The sequence below is a fragment of the Odocoileus virginianus genome, chromosome 16 (genome assembly GCF_023699985.2).
Source record: "Odocoileus virginianus isolate 20LAN1187 ecotype Illinois chromosome 16, Ovbor_1.2, whole genome shotgun sequence".
NCBI lineage: Eukaryota > Metazoa > Chordata > Mammalia > Artiodactyla > Cervidae > Odocoileus > Odocoileus virginianus.
The window spans coordinates 6,249,345-6,270,970 of record NC_069689.1 but is presented as its reverse complement, the minus strand read 5'-3'; the positions used below and the strand labels follow the sequence as shown (position 1 = coordinate 6,270,970).

General features: G+C 42.9%; 1 protein-coding gene across 3 annotated transcripts in view; it reads right to left on the bottom strand.

Moving 5' to 3' along the window:
* The window catches only part of ENTREP2 (endosomal transmembrane epsin interactor 2), a 240,305-nt gene that overhangs the window by 39,166 nt on the left and 179,513 nt on the right, over positions 1-21,626 (bottom strand). For all 3 annotated transcript variants that reach the window (XM_070477674.1, XM_070477673.1, XM_020873342.2), the window contains exon 3: positions 18,330-18,440. In XM_070477674.1, the coding sequence (XP_070333775.1) occupies positions 18,330-18,440 (111 nt within the window). The remainder of the gene's footprint in view (positions 1-18,329; positions 18,441-21,626) is intronic.

Here is a 21,626-nt window from a genome sequence, read left to right as displayed (position 1 = left end):
TTGCTGTGCATAGGCTTCGTTTGGTAGTTGTGATACATAGTCTTAGATGTGGGATCTTCCTGGACCAGAGACAGAACCTCTGTCACCTACATTGGCAGGTGGATTAACCACTGGACCACCAGGGAAACCCACAAATACCATTTTAACTGGAGAAATATGAAGGCAATTTCACTAAGATCAGGAATGACACAGAGTTATCCACACCCATGGCCACAATTCTGCAGTTTTAGGAGCGCTTGCTAACTTAAAGATAAGAAATGACTGCAAACTGTAAATACTGGAGAAGATAGAACTGTCTTTCCAAAGGCGATCAAATATCTAAAAACAATCTAAGAGACTACATTAAAAATGATGGGAATTAAGAGTATTTGTTAAAAAAAAAATCCAGAAGAAATGCCCCATGTAAGTGATTTAAACAACCATGAGGAAAGAGACACAGATGTATAGAACAGACTTGGACTCTATGGGAGAAGGCGAGGGTGGGATGATCTGAGAGAACAGCATCGAAACATGTATATTATCAAGTGAGAAACAGATCGCCAGTCCAGGTTGGATGCGTGAGACAAGTGCTTGGGGCTGGTGCACTGGGATGACCCAGAGGGATGGGATGAGGAGGGAGCTGGGAGGGGGGTTCAGGATGGGGAACACATGTAAATCCATAGCTGATTCATGTCAATGTATGGCAAAACCCACTACAATACTATAAAGTAATTAGCCTCCAACTAATAAAAATAATTGGGAAAAAAAAATGAAGGTAAGAAAAACTTGAAAAAAAAAAACCCCACAACAACAACAACCACGAGGGCACGACTTTCTGAGTCTGCTTATGAGTCTATCCACAAGTCTACTCTTTTTCCATCTAACAAACACTTTACTTGTTTCACTAAAGAGTATTTGTTGCATTGGTTATAACAAATACGATACTGTGCTGTGCTTAGTTGCTCAGTCCTGTCTGACTCTCTGTGACCCCATGGGCTATAGCCCACTAGGCTCCTCTGTTCATGGGTATTCTCCAGGCAAGAATACTGGAGTGGGTTGCCATGCTCTCCTCCAGGGGATCTTCCCAACCCAGGGATCAAACCCAGGTCTCCTGCACTGCAGGTGGATTCTTTACCATCTGAGTCACCATGGAAGACCAAGAATGCTGGAGTGGGTAGCCTATCCCTTCTCCAGGGGATCTTTCCAACCCAGGAATTGAACTGGGGGCTCCTGCATTGCAGACAGATTCTTTACCAGCTGAGCTACCCAGGAAGCCCAAGTATGATACTAGTAACAACCAATTAAAAATAAAAATGGCAAAAATATTCTATTTAAAGTAATGATAACAAATAAAAGATAAGAGATTAAACATGGAAATTTAATGACCTATGTGAAGCTATGTATAAAAAGCGATTAAATGGCAAAAACTCAGGTACAGGAAGTGTGGGTCATTCTATCTGGCACCCATACCACAGAGCCCTCCTCCCAGACTGGAGAATCTTTTTGTGAATCTTCCACTTTTCCCAGAAAGGCTTCCCTGGCCAGCACTCCAGAGAGAGAGCAGGCAGGTATCCCAGGCTCCACTCGTGGGACGTGATACATCTACAGGGCACTCTAACTGGGAGCTTGAGGCATGCGCTGAACCGGTTTCAGCCCGGCTCTGTAAGTAGCAGACATGAACTTCCAGAAGGGCAGGAGCTGGACTCTGGGGGCAGCATCCAGAGCCCATGGTCAGCCTGGTCAGCCACAAGCCCAGGGCTGATGACAGGGTCACTCCCAACAGCAGCTCCTCAGTGTGATTTGGAACACTGCTCCTTTTCTGGCTTTGTAGCCTCCAAATCTGAATTCTGGTCTTCCTGGAGACTGACCTTTAGGGGGTCCTATAATAACTCCTTCAGAAGGATAACAGCTCCAGTTGTTTCTTTGAAATTCAGAACTGGAACTGATACATATGGCCTGAAACTGTGGAGGGCACAGTTGGCTCCCACATGGAAATATGTGACATCTCCGAAATGCTGGTCCTTGCCAGAGACGCACAGATGGCTCAGTAAAGAATCTGCCTGCCAATGCAGGAGATGCCGGTTTGAACCCTGGGTTGGGAAGATCCCCTGGAGAAGGAAATGGCAACCCACTGCAGTATTCTTGCCTCAAGAATCTCATGGACAGAGGAGCCTGGCGGACTACAGTCCACGGGGTCGCAAAGAGTTGGACACGACTGAGCACTCACCCACTCTGGAATCCAAGCAGAGTCCCAGGGGGGTGGATGTGCAAAAGTGTTTTAAAGACTATTTGGAATAATAAACATTCAATAATTAAGCCCCCAAATTGGGAAAGAATGATAACCGGAGAAGTGGATGTCTTAACAGACATAAAACTCAGCTGAGGACATCTAGGTGGCTTGAAATAGTTGCCATCTCTTTCAGATGCTCAACTGGACTGAGGTCCCTGGTCTCCCTCACCCACTGGTGACTCTGGTAAAGATTCCAAGACCTGGAGAGAAAAGTCTAGTTGGAATAGCTTGGCTGAGCACCAATGATGCACACATCGGGGCGGAGGTAAGCTGCCTCCAAGAACACAGGACAAATATCCTTCCAAAAGCTGCTCTGGATTAGAGTCCAATCAACCCATAAAAGTAAGCTACAGGGTCTTCCCTGGTGGTCCAGTGGCTGAGAATCAGCCTGCGAATCAGGGGACACAGGTTCAATCCCTGGTGAGGGAAATAAAATCCCACATTCTTTGGGACAACAAAGCTTACAAGCCACAACTACTGAAGCCCATGCACACCCTAGAGCTGTGCTCCCCAACAAGAGAAGCCACTGCAATGAGAAGCCTGCGTACCACAACTCGAGAGTAGCCTCTGTTTGCTGAAACTAGAGAAAGCCTAGGCAGCAACAAAGAACTAGTGCAGCCAAAAATAAATAAATAAATTTAAAATGAAGCCACAAGGAAAGCACCAAGCGGGTGTCTTCCTCTCTCCTTCCCATGGAAACATACAGGCCCTGAGCTTCCCCTGAAGTTGGCACAGACCTCAAGCAGGAGTCAGCGCCTGGGGCTCCACTGAGTCCTTGAGCTCTTAGCACTGGGACAAAGTCTGGCTCTCCTGAGCGAGCCTGTGTCCCCACATCTCAAAAGCCTCGAGGAATGATTGCATATGACCACGGCCCCACCTTGGCATTGACACTGAGGCTGCTAACATAAATGGCTACATAGCTTTCTGGGGAGGGAGAAAGGAGAGACTATGCTTGGGGGTGGGGTGGGGGGGGGGGGGAGAAGGATGGTTCAGCACATCGAATGACCCGTTATCAACCCCAGGGGATGGACGCTGGCATTAATCTTGTCCTTCCGTTACTTCACTGAGGCTGTGATTAATTCTGAGACAAATTCTGGAAGCCTTCTGATGAGGTCCCTGACCTCGGCGTCTCGGTGTGCGGGGGCTGGCAGATTTATCTCAGGATGTCCCTCCGTGCTCGGGTCACTGGAACTCACATGACAGAACTCTGAGGTGATTTTGCATGAATCTCTTTGCAGCATTGAAAAGCCAGCCTGGCCCCCCACCCCCCTAATTTATGGCCCATCAGCCTGACAGGGAGGAGAAAGGGCCCAATGGAAAGGGAAGGCCCAGGGGCCCATGTATGTGATGCTCCAGCCAAGCCCAGCCTTACACTGAGTGGGGTGGGGGTCCTCAAGGCTGGGTTTGACCGGTTTTCTCTAGCACCTGTGGCTTCAAACAGGCCAGGACCCTGAAAGTTCCTGCTAGGCTTGTTCTTCCGTTGTTCAATTGCCAAGTCATGTCCGACTCCTTGCGACTCCATTGACTGCAGCAACGCCAGGCTTCCCTGTCCTTTCTACAGGAGTTTGCTCAAACTGGTGTCCATTGAGTCAGTGATGCCATCCAGCCACCTCATCCTCTGTCATCTCCTTCTCCTCCTGCCCTCAATTTTTCCCAGCATCAGGGTCTTTTCCAATGACTCGGCTCTTTGCACCAGATGGCCAAAGTACTTGAGCTTCAGCTTCAGCATCAGTCCTTGAGTTCTTCCCAATTCATTAAAATTTAAATTTCCATCTTTAAACTGACAGATTTTTTGTCCTCATATTGCTTTCATGATGCTGCTTTCCTCTGTCAAGGAAGCTTGACAGTGATGGTGGACCAATGTTTCTGAATCCCACTTTGCACATAATTAAGTGCACTGGAACACAGGCATGCTGCTGATGACAGCAAGAGCTGCTCTGTTCTCTGGTTCTCATTGCACTTTAGAACATGCATCACAGGGTCAATGGGGAACATCTACTGACAAAATTTCCTTAAAACCCAAAGTCTGTTGAGAATCTAAGGTTCTGTGTGTTTTTTAAAATTGTGTGTGTGTATAAAACATCTAAGGCAAACAATATCTAATTCCCTGAAGATAGAACTTTTATTATAAAAAGCATACAATTAAGCTTTTAAACCTTCCCTGACCTTTCGGGGAAAATGAGGACCTGCTTTTTATTCAGATCATCAGACATTTCACCTTTATTTTGGTCTTGATTTCATCACAGTCTATCTGTGTGCTAATTTAGCTGTTGTCTCTGCAACAGATGCTCAAATTATTTGTGGAATAATAAATCTAACAGAGGGCACAGACTTTACATTTTTCATCACATTAGTGCTGCTGTGAGAGAGACAGGCAGAGAGAGACAGACAGAAACATAAAGACAGAGAGAGGTAGAGAGGGACAGAGACAGGGAGAGACAGAGAGAAAGACAGAGACAGACAGAGACAGGGAGACAGAGAGAGAGACAGAGATAGAGAGTGACAGAGACAAAGAGACAGAGACAGACAGGGAGAGACAGGAAGAGATAGATAGAGAGGGGGAGTGAGAGAGAGACAGAAGCAGAGAAAAAGAGACAAAAGAGACAGGCAGAGAAAGAGACAGAGATAGGAGAGAGAGCACTAATCTACAAGTGGAGAATCTGAAGGGGCCATTATAACCTTCCTGTCAGGGAGCCAGTTGTCCCCATAGGACATGGCAACAATTTCTGCCATCCTAGGAGTCTTTACAAGATCTTTTTGTTCAAATGACACTTTCAAGGGCAGCAGAAGTTGATAAATTATGAATGTTCACAGCAGCCTCCCTGCTGATCAGGGAAACGAGGCTGCTGGTCTTGAGATGTTCCCACCACAGGAGAGGCCCGGAGCCAGCTGGACCACGGGGGCGGGGACTTCATCTCCTCCCTGCCTTTTGTTAACAATGCAGAAGTGTGTTTTGGGGGCCAGACTCTGAGAAGTCATTAGTTAGCATTGTAATCAATGCAGAGCACTGCTTGGCCTTTAGAAGCGGAGAGAGGGCAGAACACGGTTAACAGGAACACAGGGCACATTTAGCATTTCTGTTCCGCAGAGGCCCAAGTGAGGATGTTTGGAATAACAGAAACATCATAAAGAACTAAAATGAGGTTCTGGGGCCAGATTAACTCGGGAAATAGTGGTTTAGAAAATGAACCAGGGGCTTCGCTGGTGGCTCAGTGGTAAGGAGTCCACCTGCCAGTGTAGGAGACACGGGTTCAATCCCTGGTCTGGGAAGATCCCACACGCCATGGAGCAACTAAGCCCATGCACCACAGCTGCTGAGGCTGTGCCCTAGAGCCCGTGCTCTGCAACAAGAGCAACCGCAGCAATGACAAGCCCGTGCACTGCAACTAGAGAACAGCCCCTGTTCGCAGAAACCAGAGAAAGCCCGCACAGCAACGAAGACCCAGCACAGCCAAAATAAAATAAATTATATTAAAAAAAAAAACAAAACTGAAACGGCCTCTCTCCTGCGTGGCTTCTCAGTCTGTCAATCTTCCCCTGCTTGTCACCACCACATGGGAGGGGACCAAGGACCCAGGTTGCCTGCATTCCTGTCCTCCCCCACGCCCCAACCTCCCTCCTTCTTTCTAAAATAATCCAGCCATCACATCGTCCACACCAAACGCTCCCAAGAGCCGCCGGGAGAAAAGGGGGAGGAGGAGTGGAGGGGCTGCCTTCTCTCCTGGGCCCCAGCTGTGGGGGCGACCACAGGGCGGTGGGGCTACCCCAGGCTCGGCCTCCCACCCTGGGACTGCTGTGTTTCCAGACACAAATGCCTGTCAGCCTGTGTTGGTTCATTCTTTGAGCGTAACGAACCATCCATCAAGAAGAGCATTTTCATTGTTTTCTGGTCTCTAGTCCAACATAAAGGTATGTGACCTTCAGTGGTGACCTTCAGAGTTAAGAAAAGTCCTGCTCAGAGTGTCGCCGTGCTTCTCTGGGTGAAACCGGAAGCCCCCCCTCAGCACCAGAGCTCTGGCGAGTCCTTAAGGAAGGACTTCTGCTTATTCTTTCAGTGGTGTGAACACACCAGAGACAGGGCTAGAGATAAAATATCTTATCTTCAGGGGGCAGATAAAACCAAGATGGGAGGACGTGAGCAGGGCACATGGACACTGAAGTTTTCAAATTTCATTTTAATCTTGGGGTGGGGGCAAGGGGAAGAGGATACTCACCTAGTGTGAGGGTGAAACTGGGGAACGGCACATAAGAATTTCAGTTCCTGGCTTTGTTTGAAGTTTCCCAGGGTTCCCAAGGCCCCTGGGTCCTGGGCTGGAGTGAGATTGCTTCTGGCTTCGTCCTCAGTTGCTGAGGGAAGGGGATGTGTTTTCTCCTTTCTGTGAGGTGAGGGGCCCTCCCCTCTGCTCTCCATCTGCTACAGCTAGACTCCTCACCTGGCACTTTGGTGCCCATGCCCTTGGTCTTGGTGAGCTCGCTGCTTTGACAGTGGGCATCTCACAGGCTCTGGGGGATGTGGTCACCAGAGGTGCTCCCATCAGGTGAGTCACTAACACCCTCAAGAATCGGCCCATTTCAAGTACTGTTTTTCCTTCTAGAGAGCACACATCTAGCAGATATTGGTGACATTCTTGTTCTGTGACTCAGTCGTGTCCAACTCTTTGCAATCCCATTGGCTGCAGCAGAGCAGGCTTCCCTGTTTTTCACCATCTCCCAGACTTTGCTCAAACTCATGTCCATTTAGTCAGTGATGCTATCCAACTATCTCATCCTCTGTCAGCCCCTTCTCCTCCTGCCCTCACTCTTTCTCAGCATCAAGTTCTTTTCCAATGACTTGGCTCTTCGCATCAGGTGACCACAGTATTGGAATTTCAATTCAGCATCAGTCCTTCCAATGAATATTCAGGGTTGATTTCCTTTAGGATTGACTGGTTTGATCTCCTTGCTATCCAAGGGACTCTCAAGAGTCTTCTCCAGCACCACAGTTTGAAAGCATCAATTATAGCAGGTATTAGAGGTCTGCTAACTGTGATATTGGCTGCAACAGGTGCCCCTGCGGCCAGGGTGAGGTGTAGGGGACAGAAGCGTCACCTGGGAGGCTGGCCCTGGAGCACATGGACCTCAGCTCCCTGCCAGGCCAGCCCCCTCCATCTGAGGGCACATGCTCTGGAGATGGTGTGGCTGACAGCACTGGGGAGGATGCCGGAGGGGGTTCATCACAGCTGATGCCTGCCCCTCCCAGCTCCCTCCCTGCCCTGTTTCCTGACACATGCAACCCCAGCTCAGAAGACAGAAGGGTCCACACAGGAGAAGAAGCTTACATTGTGTTGATACTTAGGGGTCTTCTGAGGAGTGCTGGGTGATGGATCAGGGTCCCTGTTGTCAGGACAGACACAGTTAAGCTCCCAGGAAAAGGAGCATGTCTGCTGCATTTCCATGAGTGGTTCTGGGAGGCAGGGCAGTGAATCAATCTTGTCCATGGCTTTCACTCAGATCTAGGTATTGGAATGAGGCAACATGATCCAGTGGTGGCTAGAGACTGGAGGGATGTGAAAAGGTCCCCAAGTGTCCCAGCCATGAAGTCACATGAACAGAACCATGTGAGGACAGTGCCAGGCAGGTGTCAAGTCCAGTGGGAAGAAATCCCTGGGTGTTAGTCCTTCCAAGTCCACGGAGACTAGGGACACACGGCCAGGGCTGAGATGGCCAGCTCCGTGCACTGCACGCCCCAGGGCTTCCTGCTCTCAAACTCCAGTTACCCTCAGACCTGGTCTCTGCTGCTCCCCAGCATCACTCAGGCTCCAGCCCACCTGTCACCTGCCCGGAGAAGACTGGGCTACCTCCACACACCAGACTGCTCCTTTTCTCATAGTCCTTCCTGCACCTGTTTCTTCTGCTTGCTCCTCTGCCACCCACCTCTCTGTTACAATGTGAGCCACACAGACGATTCAGAGCCAGAACTCGCTTGACTTGTCACAGCACCCAGGACATTTCAGACATGGGGCTCTGTTTCTGTGTTTCTGTGAAAATATATCATCCAACGAGTGTAAGAGGAAATGGACACAGGGCAGGTGAGTATTTATATGGAACCACTGTTGGCTGGGCTTCCCTGGTGGCTCAGTGGTAAAGAATCCTGCCAGTGCAGGAGATGTGGGTTCAATCCCTGGGTCAGGAAGATCACCTGGAGAAGGAAGTGGCAATCTACTTCAGTATTCTTGCCTGGGAAATCCCATGGACACAGGAGCCTGGTGGGCTACACACCATGGGGTCACAAATGAATCAGATACAACTTAGTGACTCAACAACAACTATTGGCTTACTTTAAACATATCAGTTCTTGTTTTGCTGAGAATGTCTTCTTTGCTGGGGAACTTTGGGATTTGGACTTGACTTTCAAATTGCTGTATTAGCCATGACATCCGTTTGCTGATGATAATGACAAATTCACATGCAGATGAACTAAAAGAGAACTGTGTTACTATAGAGGGGATAATTCTGTGTCATCATGACAAACTGCAAAGAACTGTCTAATACCAAATTTCCTGTAAGCCAAGAGAGGCTGAGACTCTTCTTGACCCATGATTAGTAGTAAAATCTACAGCTCTCGGCAACAATGGAAACCTGGAAGGAGACTGTGGCTGAGGAGACTCTGAGTGGACCTGTGTACTTTCTGCTAAGTTTTCTTTCATCTTTAAAGCCGGGCATTTTCAACAATCCCAGCCGAAGGCTGTATCCTCTCCTCATTTACTATTCATCATGATGAAGCTGAATCAGGGTTGCCCTGGTTACGGTGGAGCTCCTCTGAGGTCTGTGGCTTCGTAATTAGTGTTGGCTTGGTTACTGGGTGCTTTCAATTTTGAGATTAGAGTGCTGGTAATAAATGCGGCTACAAGCATCATGAAAAAATTCTAACAGGCTCTGGAAAGAATAAGATAGTCATAAAATCAAGGTCCTCCTCCAAAATGAACCACTGAGGAGCTGTGGTCCTGACAAAACCTAGTAATGAGAAATAAGATGGTAGAGGTTTCCCAGGTGGCTCAGTAGTAAAGAACCCACCTGCCAACGCAGAGACATGGGTTTGATCCCTGGGCCAGGAAGATTCATTGGAGGGATAGCAACCCACTGCAGCATTCTTGCCTGGAGAATCCCATGGACAGAGGAGCCTGGCAGGCTGCATTCCATGGGGTTGCAAAAGAGTTGGACACGACTAAGAGACTGAGCATGCAAAAATAACAGAAAACTTTTTACACACTGCTATATTTAAAATGGATAACCACAGAGACCTACTGTATAGCATATGGAACTCTGCTCAATGTTATGTGCCAGCCTGGATGGGAGGGGCGGGGTTTGGGGGAGAATGGCTACATGTATGTGTATGGCTGAGTCCCTTTGCTGTCCACCTGAAACTATCACAACATTGTTAATTGGCTATGCCACAATACAAAATGTTTCTGATGTTAAAAAAAATTAAAGAAGAAAAAATAAAAAACAGTAACTGAATCATGAAACCATTAATTAGATGACTTCAGCTAAATGAATTGGGCTCTCACACGCAGAATGTTAAGTCTGTTATCAAGACCCTGCTTGGGCCAGCATTCCGTAAATGTTCTTTGAGTCCCTGCCATAACCTCATTCTGGACCCCAGGAGAAGGCGGGGTCCTGGGGAGCGTGGAGGACTGGCAGAAGGGAGGATGACAAGGGATGCGGCCTAAGAACAAGGGTTTCCAGAAAAGAAGACAGGGTGGTGCCCTGAGCAGGCAGGAAGCAGACTGGACAGTCAGAATTCAGCCTGGTCCCTGTGCAGAGGCCCAGCACCCTCACCAGGCTGAAATAAGGGTACCCGGCTGCAGGAATCCAAAGTGTCTGTGAGCATCTGGGGACAGGTGTCCTGTGTCTGAAGCCTGGTCTTTAAGTTGCCTGGAGTTGAGGTTGGCCTGCTGCCAGGGGGTGGAAGGGATGAAGGGCACATTTAGGGTGAGAGAGTCTGGGATGCTATCCCCGTGCCTACACTTGTAAGGGACATGCAGAGTGCAAGGGCCTCTAGGATTCGTTTGTGCCCCACGTGGTCCCTAGAAGAGCTAGGAGAACTCTAAGCAGCTAGATCTGTAGGGGAGGTCCCAGGGAGGATCTCAGACCTCAGCAGCTACTGTCAGCCCAGGCTCACAGCAGAGTGGGCCAGGAGCCAGCACAGAGCAAGTGCCACCCTGCCCATTTCCCACTTCCACTGTTGTGATGCTCAAGTCTGGGCCCCCAGACCCAGATGCCACCAGGGATGGAAAAGTAGAAGATGGAGAGGGGAGAAGTGCTGAATACATCCTGGAATGAGGTAACATTAACCCTGGAAAGACTGTTCTCAGCTGATAAGAGACCAATATTACAATGCAGTGATAAGGGTCATGTTTAGTTTTCCTACATCAGGGGACACAGGCCAAGTCAAAGGGAAGTATAAAAAATGAAGAATGTGTTTCTGCAGTTCTGAGGCACCCTGTAAAAATGTCAACACACCATGTAAAACATAGGTCAAAAGGATTGAGACCAAACATCATTCATAAGCATAAATACAAATAGGCTAAACTTACCAATTAAAGGAAACAGAGATCTTTAAAACATTAAGCTATATGAAATCAGCCAGACACAAAAACACACATATTGTATGATTTCACTCCTTGTGAGGTCCCTAGAGGTATCAAAAATCTCAGAGGCAGAAAGTAGATGGTGTTTTTCAGGAGCTGGGGGAGAGAGGAGGCGGGTAGTTAGTGTTTAGTAGAACAGTTTCTGTTTGGGAAGACGAAAAAGTTATGGAAATAGACAGTGGTGACAGCTGCACAACAGCGTGACTGTACTTAATGCCACTGAATTTCATGATTACAAATAGTTAAAATGATACATGTTATATTATGTGTATTTTACCACAATAGAAAAAAAAAGAGGAAAAGGACTTCTACCTTTATAAGCTGATTAAAATGCCACTTAATTATTAACTCATACGTGTAATCAAGAAAAAATCAAGATGAGATGTTCTCCCCACACCTACACTCATAAGGGACCTGTGGGATGAAAGTGGCCCTAGAATTTATTATCATTGTTACCATAGATACAATAGATAAAACTTTTCTTATAGAGAAATATAAACTTTTAAAAATATTAGACAATATTTATGGAAGAATACTAAGAACTATTTTAGCCCACAAGGTTCCTAAGTCCATAGGATTCTCCAGGCAAGAATACTGGAGTGGGTTGCCATATCCTACTCCAGGGGATGTTCCTGACCCAGGGATCAAACCTGCGTCTCCTGTGGTTCCTGCACTCAGGCAGATTCTTTACTGTTGAACCACCAAATTTCCTATTTATACTCATGGCTTTAAAATTGTTCAACGCCCAAAGAGATCACAAACATGAAAAAATGAAAGATCTGCTAAATAACTAAATATCATTCAAATATCAGCAACCCCAGTCAATTTGATTGATGAATCTTTTCAAAGAGCCATGGAACAGATAGTCCCCTTGGCCTTTATATATCATTGCATGTATGTTAGTCACTCAGTCAAGTCTGACTCTTTGTGACCCCATGGACTGTAGTCTGCCAGGCTTCTGTGTCCATGGGATTCTCTAGGCAAGAATACAGGAGTGGGTTGCCATGCCCTTCTCCAGGGGGATCTTCCCGACCCAGGGATAGAACCTACGACTCCTGTGTCTCCTGCACTGGCAGGTGAATTCTTTACCAAGAGCCCTCCTGGGAAGCCCTGAACTCTGCTGACATTAAAATTATGGTGAGGGAATAATATGAACTCTACACATACAAATTTGACAATTTAAATGAGATGAATCAACTTATTAAAAATCACAAACTACCACAACTCAGGACAGGAAACAGACAATTTGAATAGCCTTATACTATTAATTATTTTTATAATTTTAAATCTCCCCCCAAAGAAATCTCCAAGCCTAGATGGTCTCACTAGAAAATTCTATCAAATGCTTAAAGAAGAATCAATACCGATTCTAAATAATTTCTTCCAGAAAGAAGACAAATGTTTGTGTGTGTAGCTCATTTTCTGGTTGACTTCTTTGTTCAGTGTCGAGATTTCTTCATATACTCTAGATACTAGTCCTTTTTCAGATATGCCGATATATATTTATTTCTCCAAAGTGTATATACAGATGGCAATGAAACCCATGAAAAGAGGCTTAAAACCATTTGCATCAGGAAAATGCAAAATGAAACCATAGCATATCACTACACATCTCTGAGAATGACTATATATATATATATATATATATATACTGTCAACACCAAATGCTAATGAAGATGTGGAGAAACTGAATCACTCATACATTGCTGATAAAGATGTAAAATGTACAGAAGTATGGCTGGAAAAGTCTCTTAAAAAACTAAACATACAGTTATAATATGGAAATTGTGTTCCTGGATATTCATCCCTGAGAAATGAAAACTTATGTTCACACAAAAATACATAAGTGAATGTTCATACCAGCCTTATTCATAACAGACAAAACCAGAGGTAGTGCAGGTAATTAGTTAAACATGCTGTCATCCTACGTACCACGCAGGGCTACCCAACAATGAAAAGGAACGGACCACTGATATACACAACAAAACCTTGGATGAACCTCCATGGAATCATGCTGAATAAAAAGAGCCAGTTCCAAATGGTTTCATACTGCATGTTTTCATTTACACATTTTGGAAATGAGTTTTTTTTTTTTTTTTTTAGAAATAATGAACAGGGGTCTCCGGGAGTTAAGAGTGGGCAAAAGGGAAATGAATGTGGTTATAAAAAGATCAGCATGAGGGATCCTCACAGTGTTGAAGCAGTTCTGTATCTTGACTGTGGTGGTGGATACGTGAACCTACATGAGTGACAAAATCTCATAAAACAATAGACACACTCTCACACCCATCCAGACAAATTAATATAAATAAAGATGAGGAAATCTGATTGTATCAATGTTAGTATTGTGGATGTGATATGTTATCATTGGAAGGAATTTGAAAAAAGGTACAGCAGATCTCTGGGCTTCCCAGGTAGCTCAGTGGTAAAGAATCCGCCTGCCAATGCAGGAGATCCAAGAGACGATGGTTTGATGATCCCTGGGTTAGGAAGATACCATGAAGATGGGAATGGCAACCCACTCCAGTATTCTTGCCTGGGAAATCCCATGGACAGAGGAGCCTGGCAGGTTACAGTTGATGGGATCACAAAGAGTTGGACAGGACTGAGAACAACACACAACAAGATTTCTATTATTTCTAATAACTTCATGTGAACTCACAAATATATCAGTAAAAATAAAAAATTTTCAATTGAAAATTTAAAAAATTTTATATGAATCCTAACTCTTCCATTTCTATTCCAGAAACAAAAGCATTTTTTGGTAACATTTCTATAGATGTTCATTGTGCTTTAAATCAAAAACAAGTTTCTGTATCCATTTTAACATGATTTTGAGAAGAGATTTTTTTCAGATCCAACATATAGGATGTAAAAGTAAGGATTTGTGGGATTCTGGTTTATATAAACTATCTGATTGATACAGACTTTCACCCTTTGCCCATTTCTAAAATAAGAGGATTAGCCATGGATGATTTTTAAATTCCACTCTTGCTAAGTCTCTGTGTCCATATTCTTCAACTTACCCATTCATTATCCACCATGAAAAGAGTTTTTCTATTTTAAAATTTTTGTATCTATGTGAGATGATGGATGTTCACAAAACTTACTATGATAATCATCTCATGATGTAACTCAAATCATGATGCTGTACGGGGAAAGAAGCTAAAAAGAGTCAATATATGTATATGTATAACTGATGCACTTTGCTATACAGCAGAAATTAATACAACATTGTAAATCAACTAGGTTCCAATAAAAAAATTTTTTAAATTGCTATGCTGTACACCCTTATACAGTGTTATATGTAAATTATATCTCAAAAAAACTGAAAGAATAGAAAAAGGTCTACCTAGAAGGATAGGATGGGGGAGGAGAGGAAGGTTCCAGAGGGAGGTGATATATATATAATTATGGCTGATTTGTCCTGCTGTATGGCAGTAACCAACACAACATTGTAAGGCAATTTTTCTTCAGTTAAAAAAATAAATTTTAAAAAGCTCTATTGCATCACAAGGTACTAAATACTGATTTAAATCCATATCAATCAATGTAAAAAGTTAAGAAAAAATATGCTCTATAATATTTACAACAAAGGGAAAGCACCTTCATTTTCTCAGCTTATATGGCTGTCCACCTGGAAACTAAAAGGTAATTTTGGGAAAAGTTTTAGAGTCAACAAGATATTTCAACATATGAAATATTAAAAAATCAATAGCATTTTGGCTTCCAAGAAGATGATGGAGCCTTTCCCTACTCTTCTGAGAACAACTAAAAACACTGGACACTGTTTATAAAAATGCCGGCAGCAGTTCAACATAGCCCCTGACCTCTCAGAAATGACGGCCAGTGCATGGGGAGCTATGAGGGCATTGTTGTTCAGTTATTCAGTTGTGTCTGATTCTTTTCAGCCCCATGGACTGCAGCACGCCAGGCTCCCCAGTCCTTCACTATCTCCTGGAGTTTGTTCAAACTCACGTCCATGGAGTTAGTGATGCCATCCAACCATCTCATCCTCTGCCACCCCCTTCTCCTCCTGCCCTCAGTCTTTCCCAGTTATTAGGATCTTTTCCAATGAGTCAGCTCTTCACATCAGGTGGCCAAAGTATTGGAGTTTCAGTTTCAGCATCCGTTTTTCCAATGAATATTTGGGGTTGATTTCCTTTAGGATTGACTAGTTGGGACTCTCAAGAGTCCTCTCCAGAACCACAATTCGAAAGTGTCAATATTTTGGGCTCAGCCTTATTTATGGTCCAACTCTTACATCCACACATGACTACTGGAAAAACCATAGCTTTGACTACACTGATCTTTGTCAGCAAAATGATGTCTCTGCTTCTTAATATGCTGTCTAGGTTTGTCATAGCTTTTTTTCCGAGGAGTAAATATCTTTTAATTTCATGGCTGCAGTCACCATTTGCAGTGATTTTGGAGGCCAAGAAAATCAGAAGCATGGCTCTAAGTTAAAGAAACAAATGCCAGTGCCCCATACTCAGCCACCAGGGTCACATCAGGGGTAACTTGGCACTTGCACTGAATGTCATGGAACACATTGATCTCCACCCCAGCCACACACCACATACCACATGCATGTTTCAATACAACCAATCCAGAAGCCAACTCATGATAAAAGATAATGGTTTCATTCAACAAACAAAAATCACCCCCTCCCAAGTCCACAGCACACCATCTACAATTTTCCAGGACTGAAAAGATAATTTTCTTTTTAAATTGGAAAATGAGAACTAAATTGTTTGGATGCACTCGTTATCAAGCTTATATGTTATCTCGGCACTTAAAACAGACTTACAAAATTGATTTTCAAAAATTTAGTGGAAAGAAAAATCAATGCAACAAATGTTAGAATATAATCACTATGTCAGTTCAGTTCAGTTCACTCAGTCGTGTCTGACTATTTGCAACCCCATGAACTGCAGCAAGTCAGGCCTCCCTGTCCATTACCAACTCATGTTCATTGAGTCAGTGATGCCATCCAACCATCTCATCCTCTGTCGTCCTTTTCTCCTCCCGTCCTCAATCTTTCCCAGAACCAGGGTCTTTTCAAATGAGTCAGCTCTTTGCATCAGGTGGCCAAAGTATTGGAGTTTCAGCTTCAACATCAGTCCTTCCAATGAACACCCAGGACTGATCTCCTTTAGAATAATGGTTGGATCTCCTTGCAGTCAAAGGGACTCTCAAGAGTCTTCTCCAACACCACTCAAAATCATCAATTCTTTGGTGCTCAGCTTTCTTTATAGTCCAACACTCACATCCATACATGACTACTAGAAAAACCATAGCTTTGACTAGATGGACTTCTCTTGACAAAGTAATGTCTCTGCTTTTTAATATGCTGTCTAGGTTGGTCATAACTTTCCTTCCAAGGAGTAAGTGTCTTTTATTTATTTATTTATTTTTTTAGTAAGTGTCTTTTAATTTCATGGCTGCAATCACCATCTGCAGTGATTTTGGAGCCCCAAAAAATAAAGTCTGACACTCTTTCCACTGTTTCCCCATCTACTTGCCACGAAGTGATGGGACTGGATGCCATGATCTAAGTTTTCTGAATGTTGAACTTTAAGCCATCATTCTCACTCTCCTCTTTCACTTTCATCAAGAGGCTCTTTAGTTCTTCCTCACTTTCTGCCATAAGGGTAGTGTCATCTGCATATCTGAGGTTATTGATATTTCTCCCAGCATTCTTGACTCCAGCTGGTGTGTAATCCAGCCCAGCGATCCTCATGATGTACTCTGCATATAAGTTAAATAAGCAAGGTGACAATATAACAGCCTTGGTACTCCTTTTCCTATTTGGAACCAGTCTGTTGTTCCATGTCCAGTTTTAAGTGTTGCTTCCTGACCTGCATACAGGTTTCTTAAGAGGCAGGTCAGGTGGTCTGGTATTCCCATCTCTTTCAGAATTTTCCACAGTTTATTGTGATCCACACAGTCAAAGGCTTTGGCATAGTCAATAAAGCAGAAATAGATGTTTTTCTGGAACTCCCTTGCTTTTTTGATGATCCAGCAGATGTTGGCAATTTGATCTCTGGTTCCTCTGCCTTTTCTAAACCAGCTTGAACATCTGGAAGTTCACAGTTCATGTATTGCTGAAGCCTGGCTTGGGGAATTTTGAGCATTATTTTACTAGCATGTGAGATGAGTGCAATTGTGCAGTAGTTTGAGACTTCTTTGGCATTGCCTTTCTTAGGGATTGGAATGAAAACTGACCTTTTCCAGTCCCGTGGCCACTGCTGAGTTTTCCAAATTTGCTGGCATATTGAGTGCAGCACTTTCACAGCATCATCTTTCAGGATTTGAAATAGCTCAACTGGAATTCCATCACCTCCACTAGCTTTGTTTGTAGTGATGCTTCCTAAGGACCACTTGACTTCACATTCCAGGATGTCTGGCTCTAGGTGAGTGATCACACCATTGTGATTATCTGGGTCATGAAGACCTTTTTTGTACAGTTCTTCTGTGTATTCTTGCCACCTCTTCTTAATAGCTTCTGCTTCTGTTAGGTCCATACTATTTCTGTCCTTTATTGAGCCCATCTTTGCATGAAATGTTCCCTTAGTATCTCTAATTTTCTTGAAGAGATCTCTAGTCTTTCCCATTCTATTGTTTTCCTCTATTTCTTTGCATTGATCACTGAGGAAGGTTTTCTTATCTTTCCTTGCTATTCTTTGGAACTCTGCATTCAAATGGGAATATCTTTCCTTTTCTCCTTTGCTTTTCACTTCTCTTCTTTTCACAGCTATTTGTAAGGCCTCCTCAGACAGCCATTTTGCTTTTTTTCATTTCTTTTTCTTGGGGATGGTCTTTATCCCTGTCTCCTGTACAATGTCATGAACCTCCATCCATAGTTCATCAGGTACTCTGTCTATCAGATCTAGTCCCTTAAATCTATTTCTTACTTCCACTGTATAATCATAAGGGATTTGATTTAGGTCATACCTGAATGATCTAGTGGGTTTCCCTACTTTCTTCCATTTAAGTGAATTTGGCAATAAGAAGTTCATCATGTGAGCCACAGTCAGCTCCCGGTCCTGTTTTTGCTGACTGTATAGAGCTTCTCCATCTTTTGCTGCAAAGAATGTAATCAATGTGATTTCGGTGTTGACCATCTGGTGATATCCATGTGTAGAATCTTCTCTTGTGTTGTTGGAAGAGGGTGTTTGCTATCACCAGTGCATTCTCTTGGCAAAACTCTAGACATCTAAAACAGCGCTACACTAATAGGGACTGATTACTAGTAGAACCAATATTGATTTGGGAGAGTTTTTAAAAAATGAATCATCATGTATTCCTTAGACAATGCTAAAACATGAGAAGAAACCCAAGGATACAGTAAAATTATTTTTGAAATCACTTTCATGTAAAATCAAAGTCCATGACCTTTATCAAACGGCTTGCCTTTCATTACTCACCAACTGACAGCCTTCCAGGGAGCTGACGAGCTGAGCATTCTGACAGGAAAGGATTGAACCAGCCAAGTTCAGCATCACACACACCGCCGAGAGCAGCATGAAGAAGGTTATCTGGAAACAAACCAGATAAGGAACTGATCATTTACTGGGAGAGATCAGAGGAAAAACTATTTGGCTTTCAAAAAACTTTCAGACCATCAAATAATCGCACGAATAACATTTCTATGTTTCCAAGGAAAGCATTATTTGTTAAAAAATTTAAAATCATATTACCTTAAATCAAATAGAAAAGGTAGTATCTGAAAAGACATAGCCAGAAACCATGATTTTATTTGAAATATAAAAATATTTTAGAAGCTAAACTTGAAAATATTATACATTCCATTTTTTATAGCGTTACTGATAACATACTCAAAAATAAGTGATATATAAATTACTAAAGAAAATCAAGTGATAGAAGTATATTTATTAGAAAGTCTATGTCTTTTAATTTTTATTATGGAAAATTTCACACACATGTAAAACCAAAGAAAATAGTATAATGAATCCCACCCACATACTCATCACCCAGCATCAGGGGTGATTAATCCAGTCACCGTCAGTTTTATCATTTATACTCTCTCCCCTCCAAATTATTTTGTAGCAAATATTAGACAGCACATGACTTCATCCTTAAATATGTCAGTGTATATTTCTAAAATAATAGAACTTTTTGAAAACATAAAATGCTGCCATCATGTCTGATAATAATGCATTAATATATTTAAAATTCATACTTAACTGTTTCAACCTTTCTTCATATTTTGTTTGAATCAGGTTACACAAGATACAAAGGAGTTCCATACAGTGAAACTGGTGGCTCTGAATTTTAGATATTTTAAAATTAATGTGCTTCTCCTTCCACTATGGGCTTTTTCTTCCTTGAAATCTGTTCACTAATCCTATAGAGTTTTCTATAGCCTACCCTTTGCTTGTCTCCTGTCACTTAATGTTTCTCCATCTTCTGTAAATTTTGTAATTTCATGGGTAGATCCAGAGGTTGATCAGATTCAGACTAACAGAAGGTAAATAATATCACTCTGTGATCTTAGCAGCCATTTAAAAAACAATTTAAATTTATTTTTAATTGGAGGGTAATTGCTTTACAATGTTGTGTTTCTGCTGTACAACAGTGAGAATCAGCCCTAAGTATACACATACCCCCTCCCTCTTGAACCTTCTTTCCCCCAGTCCCACCCCTCTAGATCATCACAGAGCACTAGGTTGAGTTCCTTGTGTTATGCTGCAATTTCCCATTAGCTATCTATTTTACACATGGTAGTATATATATCAATGCTACTCTTCCGATTCATCCCACCTTCTCTTTCTCCTGTTGTGTCCACAAGTCTGTTCTCTACATCTGTGTCACCATTCCTTAGCAGCCATACTTCAGAACTGCTGAGGTCCATTCATTTATTAGGGTTTCCAAATTAGTGCTAGTCTAAAGCCATCATTTCTACTCTCTTTAGTCATGGAAATCAAGATATAGAAGGAGACACTTCCTCACCAACTGTTTTCCTTAAAGTATAGGTTCATATAGGGAAAGGATACATGTTAGATTCTTTCCATTTATCTTCCAGATTTCAAAATAATTAGCTGATATGTTGCCAGACTTGCAAAATAAACTCAAGCTTATGTGGGTTAGTTAATACTCTTGCTACACTTAAATCTAATGAAACAAAACTTTAAAAAATATAATCAAGAAGGGGGAGAGTATCATGAAAACTTGTACTTTGAAATGGGGGAAAAAAAATACTGGATCCTGTCTAGTGCACCTTTCTGAGTTGCCTGTGCTTGCTGCCTTTGTTTTACAACTCAGTAAGATGTAGAATATTCATGCTAGTGCAATGATTTTTGACACTTGAAATATAACTGAATTTTATCTGGTGGAATGCAATGATTATCCCTCCATGGATGCTGACCACTTTTACATCTTTTGTAAATTCATTTCTACATTCTTGATTGCCTATATGTGTACATTCTGTGAATTCTCTTTTAGATTGGTAGTGACATCTTACTGGTTCCTTCATTAAAGAATGAGTCAAATACAATCTTTTTCACACAATTAAAAAAATTAGTTGGGTCCCTAGCTTTCTTCAAAGATATTGTTTGTTCAGTGTGTGTATGTATTTGACTCACTATGAAGGATAAACTTAAACACATTGGATATGTTTCAGTCACTGGAGTCATTAGCAAGAGAGACTCAATTCAAGTTGACACAATACTAACTTACTCTGGGAGCTATCATGTTCCAGGGTCATCATACACATTTCTTGCCCTAGTCCTGAAATCAGACATTTCACCAGTAAGCCCTGATTCCTTTCAAAGAGAATGGTGCCAAGGAATAGATGCTTTCAAACTGTGGTGCGGGAAAAGACTCTTGAGAGTCCCTTGGACTGCAAGCAGATCAAACCAGTCAATCCTAAAGGAAATCAACCCTGCATATTCATTGGAAGGACTGATGCTGAAGCTGAAACTCCAGTACTTTGGCCACCTGATGAGAAGAGCCAACTCATTGGAAAAGACTGTGATGCTGGGAAAGATTGAGGGTAGGAGGAGGAGTTGATAGAGGCTGAGATGGTTAGATAGCAACACCAACTCAATGCACATGTATTTGAGCCAACTCTGGGAGACAGTGGAGGACAGGGAAGACTGATGTGCTGCAGTCTATGAGGTCGCAGAGCTGGACAAGAATTATCGACTGAAAAACGTTTAGATAACACACTTTTCAAGCTAAAGGTGCTCTTGCCGCTTGGGTGGTCAGTTTTAAGCATTTTCAATTGTTAGGTATAACATATCATGTGTTCATACTGCAATCTTGGATTCAAATTCACCACTACAGGGTTTTTATTTAGTCACATCAACCTTATATCTCTACTTCCTTTCAACCATGCCCCAAACCTTACTTCTCATTATAATTAACCATCTGATTTAATCTCATGATACCCACAAGTCTCAAAATAACAATGCTAATACTACCACCAAAAACATGATTATTGAAAACAAAGATTTTTCTGTTTCCTTTTATCCTTAGAGAACATTCTACCAGGATATATAGCCAAACTATGGTGTCCTAGAGTCGCCGTGGTTCCCTTATGTGTGGTTATGCTACCAACTGGGAACCTAGGTTATTGTCTCATTTTTGTTAGGGATGGTTTTCTGAGTTTATATTGCTTGCAATTATATAAAAGAATCAAAGTCATATCCATAAGAGTTTTAAATAAGTCTAGCTTTTATTCTATCTCATCCCTCATCCAT